The sequence below is a fragment of the Ranitomeya variabilis genome, chromosome 6 (assembly GCF_051348905.1).
Source record: "Ranitomeya variabilis isolate aRanVar5 chromosome 6, aRanVar5.hap1, whole genome shotgun sequence".
Classification (NCBI taxonomy): domain Eukaryota; kingdom Metazoa; phylum Chordata; class Amphibia; order Anura; family Dendrobatidae; genus Ranitomeya; species Ranitomeya variabilis.
Window position 1 is genome coordinate 325,891,204 of NC_135237.1, and position 15,847 is coordinate 325,907,050.

The 15,847-nt window shown below is 42.2% G+C and overlaps 1 protein-coding gene across 1 annotated transcript in view; it reads left to right on the plus strand.

Annotated features, from left to right (window-relative positions):
- The window catches only part of EXOC2 (exocyst complex component 2), a 275,271-nt gene that overhangs the window by 132,661 nt on the left and 126,763 nt on the right, over positions 1-15,847 (plus strand). The window contains exons 11-12 of the mRNA XM_077269779.1: positions 6,136-6,261; positions 9,652-9,776. Coding sequence (XP_077125894.1) covers positions 6,136-6,261; positions 9,652-9,776 — 251 coding nt within the window. The remainder of the gene's footprint in view (positions 1-6,135; positions 6,262-9,651; positions 9,777-15,847) is intronic.

Below are 15,847 nucleotides of genomic sequence, written 5' to 3' on the forward strand. Positions count from 1 at the left end.
GGGGGGCCAATAACCATGGACCCTCTCTAGGCTATTAATATCTGCCCTCAGTCACTGGCTTTACCATTCTGGCGGAGAAAATTGCGCGGGAGCCCACGCCAATTTTTTCCGCCATTTAACCCTTTATTTTCGCAGCTACAGCGCCCACATTTTGCACACACACACTACTAACATTAGCAGTGTGGAATATGCAAAAAAAAAGGGGATATGAGATGGTTTACTGTATGTAAACCATGTCTCATATCCTGTCGGGTTTAGGCAGGAGAAATGAAAAGCCGGCAATTGAATTACCGACTTTTCACTAACACCGCTGCGTATTTCTCTCAAGTCACACTGCTAGTCCGTGTGGAATCCGTATTTTTCTCGCCCCCATAGACTTTCATTGGCGTATTATTTGCGCAATACGCTGACAAACGCAGCATGCTGCGATTTTGTACGGCCGTAGAACGCCGTATATTACGGATCCGTAATATACGGCTGATAGGACGAGACCCATTGAGAAGCATTGTGCCGTATGTTATGCGAGTTTTACGCACGTAGTTTCTGCGCTCTTACGTCCGTAAAACTCGCATATGTGACGGCGGCCTAAGCCCCTCCACTGTCTCCACACAGTGATAATGCCCCCTCTGCACAATAATTGTACTCTCCTTTTGTGCCTCACACAGTAAGCCCCTCCGCTGTCTCCACACAGTGATAATGCCCCCTCTGCACAATAATTGTACTCTCCTTTTGGGCCTCATACAGTAAGCCCCTCCACTGTCTCCACACAGTGATAATGCCCCCTCTGCACGATAATTGTACTCTCCTTTTGTGCCTCACACAGTAAGCCCCTCCACTGTCTCCACACAGTGATAATGCCCCCTCTACACAATAATTGTACTCTCCTTTTGTGCCTCACACAGTAAGCCCCTCCACTGTCTCCACACAGTGATAATGCCCCCTCTGCACGATAATTGTACTCTCCTTTTGTGCCTCACACAGTAAGCCCCTCCACTGTCTCCACACAGTGATAATGCCCCCTCTGCACGATAATTGTACTCTCCTTTTGTGCCTCATACAGTAAGCCCCTCCACTGTCTCCACACAGTGATAATGCCCCCTCTGCACGATAATTGTACTCTCCTTTTGTGCCTCACACAGTAAGCCCCTCCACTGTCTCCACACAGTGATAATGCCCCCTCTGCACGATAATTGTACTCTCCTTTTGGGCCTCATACAGTAAGCCCCTCCACTGTCTCCACACAGTGATAATGCCCCCTCTGCACGATAATTGTACTCTCCTTTTGTGCCTCATACAGTAAGCCCCTCCGCTGCCTCCACACAGTGATAATGCCCCCTCTGCACAATAATTGTACTCTCCTTTTGGGCCTCATACAGTAAGCCCCTCCGCTGTCTCCACACAGTGATAATGCCCCCTCTGCACAATAATTGTACTCTCCTTTTGTGCCTCACACAGTAAGCCCCTCCACTGTCTCCACACAGTGATAATGCCCCCTCTACACAATAATTGTACTCTCCTTTTGTGCCTCACACAGTAAGCCCCTCCACTGTCTCCACACAGTGATAATGCCCCCTCTGCACGATAATTGTACTCTCCTTTTGTGCCTCACACAGTAAGCCCCTCCACTGTCTCCACACAGTGATAATGCCCCCTCTGCACGATAATTGTACTCTCCTTTTGTTCCTCATACAGTAAGCCCCTCCGCTGTCTCCACACAGTGATAATGCCCCCTCTGCACGATAATTGTACTCTCCTTTTGTTCCTCATACAGTAAGCCCCTCCGCTGTCTCCACACAGTGATAATGCCCCTTTTGTGTCTCGGCATAGTGACAGTGCCCCCTTCTGTGCATACGTTTAATAATACTGTCCGCAGCTGAGACAAAAAAAGAATGTTTTAATCTGGCGCCAGTGGAAAGAATTTAAAATGGTATTATTTTACTTTATTTCCATCTTTATGAAAACTGGAAAAACGGTTAAAAAAACCACTGGCGGTCAAAAAAAAATGGTAAAAAAATCGCTAATAATGACTCTTGAGAAAAAAAATGCCTGTGCTACCTGAAGCTTATTTTTTTTAAATAACTTGACGGGTTCACCCGCCTGAGAAAGATGTTGCGTGCACATGCTCTTATGTTGCTACGTGTTTCTTGGCGAGATCTTTTTTTATTTTTATCTGTGGGGGGAGATTTAACTACAGATATTATAATTCGTCTCCACGTGTGAAAATTTAGGTTAGAGTACTTTTTTTTTTTTTACTAATACAATTAAACCAATGTTTTCTCTCTTCATATCGCCTAGAGGATTTTCTGCCTAGTCTGACAGTGACGGAGCTTCTGGGCCCAGGAGAAAATCAAATAACATTTCTCATTGTTGACATAAGTATAATTTTAGCCGCTCTTGTTATGCTGCCCTGTTTTCTTATCTCAGAAGAGTGAAATATGTGTGTGCAGATTATTCTCCTTACGTAGAGACGGAATCCTATACCCTAGTTGTATCCGCCGAGCTCCCAAGTACTACATGTTTGGTCAACAAGCAACAGTGGGTGGTCGGACTGCAGCACAGGACAAGGACCCGCTGTGTGCAGGAAAAATGTTCAAAGGTATTTAAGGGTGGTAAGGAAGTCTGAGGGCCTTCAGAAAGGCCCAAGGCTACTATCACAATTCCCTCTTACTATTGTAGGCTGTGAGAAAGCTCAGTATGAGATACTTCCATGAAGAGGATGCAGTTCTTCACCTGCACTCACAACAGACCGCCTTTATGTAGGAAGCTCCCAGTGTTTGACAGTATGTATGACCAGAGAAGACCCATCCACTGGATTTTAGTTTATGCTTCCCTTACAATGTGTACTGTGACTCTTTGGAAGGACATATTCCGGATGAGCATGCCCAAACTGTTCTTGGTCTTTATTATGTTTGTGTGTCCTTCTTAGTAACTTTGTCGCATGCCATGGCAGTCATTTTCATTAAAAGGTCCTTGGCCCTGGAATAAAGAACCTGGAAACAATCAAAAAGCTGTTATTACTCTGTGTACATAATTGCTGTACTGCTATATGATTGAGCTGCGGGTCCGATTGTCACACGGTCACACTTGGGCATTGAATGGCTGTATCTTCTGGGCGCTTCATAGAAGTTTTAATTCATATGGAATGGAGGTAATAATCGTGTAAATGTAGCATTCAACCTGTTTTTTTTTTTTTTTTTTGGGGGGGGGGGGCGTTTTTGGGAGATACTTCCATTCACCATGAAATATCAGTTTTTTTTAGTAGTGCCATTCTGCTATTATTTAATTTTTTTATTGTTATTATTTCTCTTTTATTTAATCTTGGAAATGTATGATTAAATTGATAGCTGGATGTTATCACACCATTTGTCAATAAGGTGTGTCCCTGCACATTCAGTTTTTTTTTACTAAAGTATCAAATATATGTGTCTTAGTGAGCCAAGTCCTTAGGCCACGTTCACACACTGAGTATTTGGTGTATTTTTTACCTCAGTATTTGTAGCCAAAACCAGGAGTTGGACCATCAGAGGAGAAGTATAATAGAAACACGTCACCACTTCTGTATTTCTCACCCACGTGGCCTTAGACGCACCTGTAATAAGGTATGGCAGCCGCAGCTACCCTGCTTGGTGACTCTTTTCATGTTTGGGTTTTTTTTTTTTCTTACCTAGCTGTAAAATTAATAAAGTGTGAAGAACTAAATTCCCTGAAAACATAAGTACTTGAAATGTCTTTTCTTACTTATAGATGTGTCTGGGAAAGCTGGGGGTGAAACAAATGCTTCTGAAAGGGGTTGTCTACCAGCATTTTTAAAGTTTATTCACATTGGTCAGAAATGTGGTGGATTTGCGCAGGTAATATCCACAATGGTTGACAGTTTTGGGCCTGTGCATGAGATGAAAACGTGTGGACCCAGCCCGAGAGTCTCTTGCTTAAACCTATTAGAAAGCTGGTTACATTACTTGTCGGGGAATTTAGGGGGTTATCAACAACAATTTATTAGGTTAAAATGGGCCCGTGAGGGTCGTCTGTTTGGCTGCTGGTGTCCTATTCAGTCCAGAAAAGAGCTTGGAGAGTGTTTCTTTCTGCTCAGACGGAACTTTACCACTGCATCCCATCAGGAGCTGCTGAAGGGGAAACTAAGAGGCTGGTGGGGGACACAAAGCAGCAGGAAAAGTCAGGGCACAGACTTAAAGAAGCACTCTGATCAAAGTGTTTATCCTCGTAATGTATTGCGGCCATCATATTATATAGCATGGTGTACTTACAATTGCTTCTTTTGCCTTTCTACCCAGCTAACAGTATAGTTCCTATCAATTAATTCTTTAACAGCCTTTTAACCCCTCAGATATTGTGATCAATACTGATTTGCATCCCCTAAGCAGTTCTACAGAGGTCTATGCCACTTTGATGCAGTTGTATGGTGGAGTTGCCATGGCGGCAGAAGGCCTGACCCTGGCGGCAGAGGGCCTGACCCTGGCGGCAGAGGGCCTGACCCTGGCGGCAGAGGGCCTAACCCTGGCTGCAGTGGGCCTGACAATGACCACAGGTATGCCATGTAACAGACTTTATTCGGCTTTGCCCTCTTGGCTGCTTTTCAGTCTAATATTGAAGCAATGCCACCCTGTATCAAAGTTTTTACATTATCGCCGATGGTAAAACTAGAGAGGCAGACCAAAACTGGCAAATATATGACAGTGGTGCAGGCACTGCGATAAATCTGACCAGCCATACCCGTGGGTGACTTGTTTTACATGAATATTTTGCATCAAGTAATAGTGTAAATCTGACACACTTTATGCCTGTGCTTTGCCACCATCACCTTTTCTAGACACTTCAAACTGCATAGTGAATCATTATGAGCCATATTCATTATTGCATGGGTGCCTTTTTTATGTACTTTTTAGTGTTGTTCCCCTGTTTTTCATTTGTACCTTATTTTCCTTTGAATAAGCAATTGTTTACGTTTTCACTTGTTTTTTTAAGTTCACCATCGTGGGCGAGCTTTAGAGTTTCCAGTTGTTTTAGGTTGATTCACTGTTACGACATTTTAACAAGTCTTAATTTTTGCAGTAATGTCACCCCTTGAAGTGATTTTATGCACACCCAGAAATTTTTCACCAATTTTGAGACTTTTTAAACCGAACATACGTCTTCTTGCGCTAAAGAAGTCACAAAGCAGGTTAACTCCAAAAATAAAGACCTCTGTTGATTATGCGCAAAATTCCTGAGCCACGTGAGCCAGTTTAAATATTTTGTTGCAATAAAAAAGTCAGTGAATGCCACAAGACAAAAAAGATAAATTACCGTACTTAAAAAAATAAATAAATAAATTAAAAAAAAAAATCAAATGATTAATCTGGCCTAAAGTGTACAAAACACGGAGAGTAGGGGGGTTTTGCTGCTTAGCTTAAAATTCTGGTGATTTTTTCTTTATAGCTCTTTTAAAAAAAAGAGTGGCCCAAATTGATTTGTTTTGATTTGATTTTTCCTCTGCTTCTCCCTCTCAACTATGACCTGTAACTACTGCAATTTCAGCTCTTATATTGGAGCTCAGATATAACTGATGCCATAAAAAATAATTAGTATAGCAATGGTAAATTAGGGTATGGGAAGAGAGGGAATCTCTGGGTGCAGGAGTCTCCTATGCAGATGGGAAGCAAACTGCATGTTACATAATTGGGTAAAGAATAATATGGTTGTAATAATTTGTGTTAAAAAAATGGGTATACTGTACATGTTTGGTAGGTTACTAGAATTGACTTTGCCTTTAAAGTAGTGTTATGTCGCCCTCTTGTGGCACTGTAGCATACGATACATTCATTTCACATTTTTTTTAAGGGTTCCTCAAATTAATTGTAGATTTGTCATCACATAAGCAATTACAAATTAGTGAATTTCTATGATTGGAACTGTCGCAATGTGTTTGTAAAGAAGCTGTCCATTGTTTCATTGTCTGTGCTGTGTTTTTGCACAGTTTACATATTTCAAAGCGTTAGTCCAAGTATTACAGTTTGTTGTGAACTTCGTATTTTATATAACATTTAATTGGATATTTTAGTATAAAGATATATTTGGATTGTAATGTAAAAATTGTCGTATAATACTAACAAAATGTATTTATTTACTTTTAAACAGGGATTGCTACTCTACAGAGTCCGATGCTTGATGTCGACAGTGATGGACGTCCATCTCCAATTTCCCGACTCAGCCAGACTCCATCATTAAAGAGAGGCAGCAGTTTCCAGTCTGGACGAAATGACTGTAAGAACCAGATCTTTAGGCTTTGTTCCCACTATGCGCTTTTGGTGCGTTTTTCATGCTGCATGTTTTTGCTGTGTGAAAAATGCAGTGTCTTACAGTTATAGCAAAGTGGATGGGATTTCTAGAAATCTCAGGCCCACTGTGCTTTTTAACACTGCGTAAACTGACCTGCAGTGCGTTTTTCAAATCCACAGCATGTCGATTTCTCTTGCGGTTACACTGAGTTTTTTGTGCATAATTTCCCCATAGACTTGTATTCGGTGCGATAATTCCACGAGTAAAAAAACGCACATGCATTTTTAGTGTGTTTCTATGGCACATCAAACAGAGACAAAAATGCAGTGTCAAAAACGCAATAAAAATAGGTGGTGAAACTCAGCAAAATCAAAATTTCACCAAAAACTCATGGTGGGAATGTAGCCTTAGTCAGATCTTATTATGTAATACATAAGGAAAAGTAAAGATCCTTTACAATAGATCATTCAGTCGGCCACATGTGGGCTACATTCCACCTGCTGCTATGGCCGATTGCTGAACAATTCTGTTCCACAATGTAATTCTACAAATAATGGGAAGTAAATGGCAAGTATTGAAAAAATAAAATATGCATCTTTATTAAATAATCTCATTAAAATGGTAATTAACAGAGATACAGGTGCAAAATATTCACAGACACATCCCCAGGAAGAAGCAAATGCGAAACGCGCCTTTGGGCTCTGGACTGCTTTGCAGGTCATGAATCAATATACATATGCTTTCCTTATTTCTTATGTATAGTTACTTTCGCATGAGGCTCTTTCTCTAGATCATGTCCTAAAACATCCTGCTGCTTTTTATACTTATGCACTTTACAAACAGAGTCTGCACTGGCAGATACTGTTGTATTCACTGGAGAACTTTAAAATCTAGTTTGCACTATGCAATATATAGCTTATTAGAATGTGATTATGCACTAGGCACTTTTTTGAACACCAGCTCAAGAAGTCACCTTTATATGTGAATATATGCACTGAGCACTTATGCAGCATTATGTATGAATAGAGTCATTTATATGTTAATTTGTTACTTGGAAAGACGTATTTACTGTTGGTCTGTTTGAGTATCATAATATATGCTTAATGTACACTTATAGGTATTTAACCTCCTGTATACATATACTTCAATTAGTATGATATGGTGATTTTTTTGGATTAAGGACCTAAAGCAACCAGCTTGATACTGACCTGCAAAAAGTAGTATATTTTGCACCTGCATCTCTGTTAATTACCATTTTAATGAGATTATTTAATAAAGAAGTATATTTTTTCAATACTTGGCATTTGCTTCCCATTATTTGTAGGATTATATTGAAGTTTAGGAAGAGCCACAAATAGGCCTGTGCTTCTTGTGGTATGTTCCACAATGGTGCAGCCTTTGGCTCACCTTTAGCAGGATACCTGTTGCATGGTGCAGATAAAATAGAAACAAAATTTTCAAAACGCATTGATTTATTCGATATCAACTATGAGAGCCACATGCAGGAATACACGCACTAACACACCTTGGCAGCTATCAGTGAGGTTATTAATGGTTGTCTGAGGAATGATCTGCCACACTGATTGACCTTAGGCACACAAATCATCAAGATCCACTGCTGACAGCTCCATTTGCAACTGCAGATTGATAATGTCCCAGATGTGCTCAATGGGAGACAAGTCCAAAAATGTGGCAGGCCTTGGTAATAAGTTCTTGTCTTTTTAACAATTTTTGAGGGACATCCAGTTCTAGGTAATGTCAGTGTTGTGCGAAATTTAAGTAGCGTCTTGATGACCATCTTTAAAGTGAACCTGTCTGCAGTTTTGGCCGATATAAGATACAGCCATCACCTTCCAGGGCTTATATATAGCATTCTATAATGTTGTATATAAGCCCCCAACCCGACCTGGAAGAAATGGAAAATAAGTTTTATTATATTTACCTGGGGGGCGGTCCGGTCCAAGGAGTGTCGCTGGTCTTGGACTGGCGCCTCCCATCTTCTTATGATAGCCGCCCTCCTGCTTGCTTCTTGTGGATGACGCGACCCTGCATCATCCACACGGGCTCCCTAGCAGCACGCTCCTGCACTGGCGTACTTCTCCCTGTTGAGGGCAGAGGAAAGTACTGCAGTCCGCAGGTGCCGAAAAAGCTCAAAGAGCCCTGGTACCTGCACACTTAAGTACTTTGCTCTGCCCTGAACAGGGAGAAGTACGCCTGCGCAGGAGCGCAATTCCGGGGAGCCTGGGTGGATGATGCAGGGATGCGTCATCCACAAGAAGCAAGCAGGGGGGCGGCATCGCAAGAAGATGGGAGGCGCCGGACCAAGACCAGCGGCACCCATCGAACCGGACCGCCCTGCAGGTGAGTATAATAAAACTTATTTTTCAGTTCATACAGGTGGGGTTGGGGGCCGATATGCAGCATTATAGAATGCTGTATATCAGCCCTGAAAGGTGATGGACATATCTTATATATCGGCCAAACCTGGTGACAGGTTCCCTTTAAATATGATTGGCTAATTCTGAACACAACCACATGCCCAATTATAATAGGGTATTCACACTTATGCACCTAATTTTTATTTTCCTCCTCAAAATGATTTCAGTTTGTTTCTCAATGGATTTGTATAGATTATGGGTAATATTAAAGGTGGGATAAAGTGCTGAAATTACTTTTTGTACGATATTTTTTGCATGACAAAAACATTCCATGTTAATAGGGGCTGTGTGAAAGGTACCAATAAACACTATAGCTCGCTATGCAAAACACAAGTCCTCACATATCTCCATCACTGGAAAAATAAGAGTAATAGATCGCAGGATATGGCATCAATTCTCAATATTTTTTTTTTTTAGTTTGTTTTTTTTTTTAAAGTAGAAAAACATAGTAGAAAGCATGATCTATAGATGTTTTGTATTGCAGTTATCTTACTGACCAAAAGAATATCGGTTATGTATCATTTTTGCCACACGGTGAATGCTGTATAAAAAAGAAGCCCAAGCAATAATTGTTTTTTTTCCATTTTTACCTTACAAAGTATTTTCTCATTTTTGGTTCAGTTTATGGTAAATCAAATGGTGACATTCAAAACTATTTGTTCCACTATATGTCTCTTAGAAGACAGGAATTAGTGAAAAAAATCCACAGCAGAAGGGGTTAAACAACTTCTGACATGTCATAGAGTAAAGAGGAAATGTCCTTTGTGGAGTCCAGGGTCAGAGCACTCCTATAGGCTAGAACCTACTCCTCCTTGGGCTAGCGGTCAGGGGGTATGTGGATATTGACAAACAGGAAGCTGGGTGTAGTAGATCTTGCAGCTCTTACAGCGAGAATTACTAATGTATGCACTTGTTGTTTTTCTCTGTCCTTTTCCAGCTTGGAAGTATAAATCCCCCCCTCAGTCTGAGTTTGTGGAGAAATTAACAAAAGCGGTGGTTTCCCAGTTGCCAAACTTCTGGAAACTCTGGATATCGTATGTAAATGGAAGTCTTTTTAGTGAGGTATTAATTAAAAACTTATGCAAGAAAAGTATTTCTTTACCAAAATGCAATTCTCTAAACCATTAGCAGGATGTGTGTAGTGTAGTGTTCATCGCATCTTCTCCTGTTCCTATCGTATTCCTAACAACAAATTTTGCTTGGTCTTCCAAACCTTATCTTGACCTTCACTTTTCCTGTTAACTGCCACTTTTTAATTATATTTCAAACTGAGGAACCAGTAACTTGAAAATTCTTTGCTATTTTCTTATATCCTTCTCTTGCTTTATGGGCCTCCCATCATTTTCAGAATGCCAGGCAGCTACTTGAAAGAACCCACGGTTGCTGTTTTTTTGGCACAAGGTTAGAGGATGCTGGGCATTTATAAAGCCAGGAAATTTGCATCACCTGGCCTTTATCAGCGATGATGGTGAACAAGCCATAAACCTAACAGGCTAATTAAGGTCTGAAACCTTGATCAAAGTTATCTGAGCACACAGATCACCGAGAGTGCCAACTTTTGCATAGGCCCATTTCTTCTTTTGTAATTTTTAACCCCTTTACCCTCGAGGGTGGTTTGCACGTTAATGACCAGGCCAATTTTTCCAATTCTGACCCCGTGGTCAGAAGTCCCCTATATTTCCGTTAACAGATGGCAGACCGCTGTCCCTTTATGAGGTAATAAATCTGGAACGCTTCAATGGATCCCGCTGTTTCTGAGACTTGTTTTTTTCGTGACACATTTTACTTCATAATAGTGGTAATATTTCTTTGATACTTAACAAGTAATGTAACGGGACAAGATCTCGTTCCCGAAATCTCAATCTGAGCATGTGCTGCCCCGGCGGCCATTTTCCCAGAGGCCACCGCATCACAGCAATGGACGTGCGGGGCCTCCAGGCTTTTCCAATATGCCGGGGCATGCCCTGCACCACAGAGCACTGCCGAACCTGCTGCACCAGCTTGGGATGGGATTTCCCGGAGGCCACCGCATCACAGCAATGGATGTGTGGGGCCTCCGGGCTTTCACAAAATGTCGGGGCATCTCCCGCACCACAGAGCACTGCCGAACCTGCAGCACCAGCCTGGGATGGGATTTCCCAGAGGCCACCGCATCATAGGAAGGGAAGGAGCGCCATTTGACTTTTTAAATGTAAAATTTGCTGCAACAATTGGCAAACGCCATCCCGCGTTTGGAGAGTCCCTGATGTGTCTAAACAGTGAAAATCCTCCACAAGTGACACCATTTTGGAAACTAGACCCCTCAGAGAACTGATCTAGCTGTGCGGTGAGCACATTGATCCCTTAGGGGCTTCACAGAAGTTTAACATTGAGCCGGGAAAATTTGAAAAAAAATTCCCACAAAAATGTTTTTTAGCAAAAAAATTTAAATTTTTTGTTGAGCTGTAAAAATAAAAAAATCTAATTTTCACCACAAATGTATTCAGCACAAAATATTGCATTTTCATAAGGGTAACAGGAGAAACTGCACCATACAATTTATTGTGCAATTACTCCTGAGTATGCCGATACCCCATATGAGGAAGAAAAATACTATTTGGGCGCACGGCAGGGCTTGGAAGGGAAGGAGCGTCATTTGACTTTCTGAACGTAAAATTTCCTGGAATCATTAGCGCACGTCATGCCCCATTTAGAGAGCCACTGATGTGCCTAAACAGTGGAAAATCCCCCACAAGTGAACCCATTTTGGAAAATAGACCAGATGCATAGTAAGCACCTTGAACCTGCATGTAATCGGGAAATATTTTCCAGGCGCAGTGCAAAGCTCAGAAGGCAAGGAGCGCCAGATTTTACTGTTATGGTTTGCAGCTACCCTGACCCACTGGGAGAGCCCATGAGGTGCCAGAACAGCAGAACCCCCCCATAAGTGACCCCATTTTACAAACTACACCTCTCAATGAATTCATCTATGGGTGCAGTGATCATATTAACACCACGGATGTGTCACAGAATTTTATACCATTGAAGTGGGAGTGAAAGAAAAATAACTACATTTTTACCATCAAAATTTAGTTTTAGCCCCGGATTTTACATTTTCACACAAGAAGTGGGTAAAAATGGCACCAAAATGTGTCCCACAATTTCTACTGAACTTGGCAATACCCCAAATGTGGCTGTACAGTACTACTTAGCCGTACGGAGAGACTCGGGAGGAACGGAGCACTATTTCCCTCCCGGAGCGCAGATTTTTCTAGAAGAGTTTGTGGATTCCATATTCAGAGCCACTAATTGCTAGAAGAGCAGAATCCTCCCTCAAGTGACCCCATTTTGGAAATTATACCCCATTTGGGAATTTATTTACTGGTGTTGTGCTGATTTTGATTCCATGGGTATTTTCCAGAAACAAGCAGCAATGAATATTGCAAAGTGAAAATTGCAAACTGCCGTTGTAGAGAGCAGTATGCTCCAGTGACCAGTATGTTGCAGTCAGTAGTACGTTATGCCCAGCCCGTGCTTCTGGAGGCAAGCACCTGTTTGTTAGGCAGGCTCTATTTTCTTCAGAAATGCAAATGTGGACGCTATATGTGGTTTAGATACTGTGGGGCTCAGAAGGGAGGGGGGCACAGAATTTGATGAATTTCTAGGCGGGTGAGGAGCTATTTCACTTTTCCAGATCCTTTGTACTACCAGTAACGTGGAATCCCCCTATATTTCCATTAACCCCTTCCTGACATCCGACGTACTATCCCGTCGAGGTGGGGTGGGCCCGTATGACCGCCGACGGGATAGTACGTCATACGCGATCAGCGGCGCTCACGGGGGGAGCGCCGCCGATCGCGGCCGGGTGTCAGCTGCCTATCGCAGCTGACATCCGGCACTATGTGCCAGGAGCGGTCACGGACCGCCCCCGGCACATTAACCCCCGGCACACCGCGATCAAACATGATCGCGATGTGCCGGCGGTGCAGGGAAGCATCGCGCAGGGAGGGGGCTCCCTGCGGGCTTCCCTGAGCCCCCCGCAGCAACGCGATGTGATCGCGTTGCTGCGAGGGTCTTACCTCCCTCCCTGCAGCTCCCAGACCCGGATCCAAGATGGCCGCGGATCCGGGTCCTGCAGGGAGGGAGGTGGCTTCACAGAAGCCTGCTCAGAGCAGGCACTGTGAAGCAGCCTGCACTTTCCTCAGATCGGTGATCTGTCAGAGTGCTATGCAAACTGGCAGATCACCGATCTGTATTGTCCCCCCCTGGGGCAAAGTAAAAAAGTTAAAAAAAAATTTTTCCAAATGTGTAAAAAAAAAAAAAAAAAAAATATTCCAAAATAATGAAAAAAAAAAATAAAATATTATTCCCATAAATACATTTCTTTATCTAAATAAAATAAAAAAAACAATAAAAGTACACATATTTAGTATCGCCGCGTCCGTAACGACCCAACCTATAAAACTGCCCCACTAGTTAACCCCTTCAGTAAACACCGTAAGAAAAAAAAAAAAAAAACGAGGCAAAAAACAACGCTTTATTACCATACCGCCGAACAAAAAGTGGAATAACACGCGATCAAAAAGACGGATATAAATAACCATGGTACCGCTGAAAACGTCATCTTGTCCCGCAAAAAACGAGCCGCCATACAGCATCATCAGCAAAAAATAAAAAAAAGTTATAGTCCTGAGAATAAAGCGATACCAAAATAATTATTTTTTCTATAAAATAGTTTTTATCGTATAAAAGCGCCAAAACATAAAAAAATTATATAAATGAGATATCGCTGTAATCGTACTGACCCGACGAATAAAACTGCTTTATCAATTTTACCAAACGCGGAACGGTATAAACGCCTCTCCCAAAAGAAATTCATGAATAGCTGGTTTTTGGTCATTCTGCCTCACAAAAATCGGAATAAAAAGTGATCAAAAATGGTCACGTGTCCGAAAATGTTACCAATAAAAACGTCAACTCGTCCCACAAAAAACAAGACCTCACATGACTCTGTGGACCAAAATGTGGAAAAATTATAGGTCTCAAAATGTGGAGACGCAAAAACTTTTTTGCTATAAAAAGCGTCTTTTAGGCTGGTTTCACACTTGCGTTTTTATCTGCATGCGTTTTTTAAAAAAACGCATGTGTGAAAAAACGCATGTAAACGTGGTAAAACGCATGCGTTTTTAGACGCATGCGTTTTTATAGAAAAACACAAGAAAACAAACAAAAAAAAAAAACCCTACCCCTAACCCTACCCCTACCCCTAACCTGAAATACGTGGCACTAAAATATACGTTTATATACGTATATAAGTGCCACGATATTTCAGTGGCCACGTACTTAAGTGCCACATACTTAAGTGCCACGTACTTAAGTGCCACGTACTTAAGTGCCACGTACTTAAGTGCCACGTACTTAAGTGCCACGTACTTAAGTGCCACGTACTTAAGTGCCACGTACTTAAGTGCCACGTATTTACGTGCCACGTATTTACGTGCCACGTATTTAAGTGCCACGTACTTAAGTGCCACGTACTTAAGTGCCACGTATTTACGTGCCACGATATTTCAGTGCCACGTATAACCACATAGTTATAGTATTTATAGTACGTGGCACTGAAATACGTGGCACTGAAATATCGTGGCACTGAAACACGTGGCACTGAAACACGTGGCACTGAAACACGTGGCACTTATATGTGGCACTTAAATACGTGGCACTTAAATACGTGGCACTTATGACTGTCAGAAAATGTTCATTAAACGGTTAGAGGTGAGGTTAGGGGTAGGGTTAGGGTTACCGTTGGGATTAGGGTTAGGGGTGTGTTTGGGTTACCGTTTGGATTAGGGTTAGGGGTGTGTTTGGATTAGGGTTTCAGGTAGAATTGGGGAGTTTCCACTGTTCAGGCACATCAGGGGCTCTCCAAACGCGACATGGCGTCCGATCTCAATTCCAGCCAATTCTGCGTTGAAAAAGTAAAACAGTGCTCCTTCCCTTCCGAGCTCTCCCGTGCGTCCAAAAAGGGGTTTACCCCAACATATGGGTTATCAGCGTACTCGGGACAAATTGAACAACAACTTCTGGGGTCCAAGTTCTCTTGTTATCCTTGGGAAAATAAAAATTTGGGGGGCTAAAAATCATTTTTGTGGGAAAAAAATATGTTTTATTTTCACGGCTCTGCGTTGTAAACTGTAGTGAAACACTTGGGGGTTCAAAGTTCTCACAACACATCTAGATAAGTTCCTTGGGAGGTCTAGTTTCCAATATGGGGTCACTTGTGGGGGGTTTGTACTGTTTGGGTACATCAGGGGCTCTGCAAATGCAACGTGACGCCTGCAGACCAATCCATTTAAGTCTGCATTCCAAATGGCGCTCCTTCCCTTCCGAGCTCTGTCATGTGCCCAAACAGTGGTTACCCCCCACATAGGGGGTATCAGCGTACTCAGGACAAATTGGACAACAACTTGTAGGGTCCAATTTATTCTGTTACCCTTGTAAAAATACAAAGCTGGGGGCTAAAAAATCATTTTTGTGAAAAAAAAAAGAATTTTTATTTTCACGGCTTTGCGTTACAAACTGTAGTGAAACACTTGGGGGTTCAAAGTTCTCACAACACATCTAGATAAGTTCCTTGGGAGGTCTAGTTTCCAATATGGGGTCACTTGTGGGGGGTTTGTACTGTTTGGGTACATCAGGGGCTCTGCAAATGCAACGTGACGCCTGCAGACCAATCCATTTAAGTCTGCATTCCAAATGGCGCTCCTTCCCTTCCGAGCTCTGTCATGTGCCCAAACAGTGGTTACCCCCCACATAGGGGGTATCAGCGTACTCAGGACAAATTGGACAACAACTTGTAGGGTCCAATTTATTCTGTTACCCTTGTAAAAATACAAAGCTGGGGGCTAAAAAATCATTTTTGTGAAAAAAAAAAGAATTTTTATTTTCACGGCTTTGCGTTACAAACTGTAGTGAAACACTTGGGGGTTCAAAGTTCTCACAACACATCTAGATAAGTTCCTTGGGAGGTCTAGTTTCCAATATGGGGTCACTTGTGGGGGGTTTGTACTGTTTGGGTACATCAGGGGCTCTGCAAATGCAACGTGACGCCTGCAGACCAATCCATTTAAGTCTGCATTCCAAATGGCGCTCCT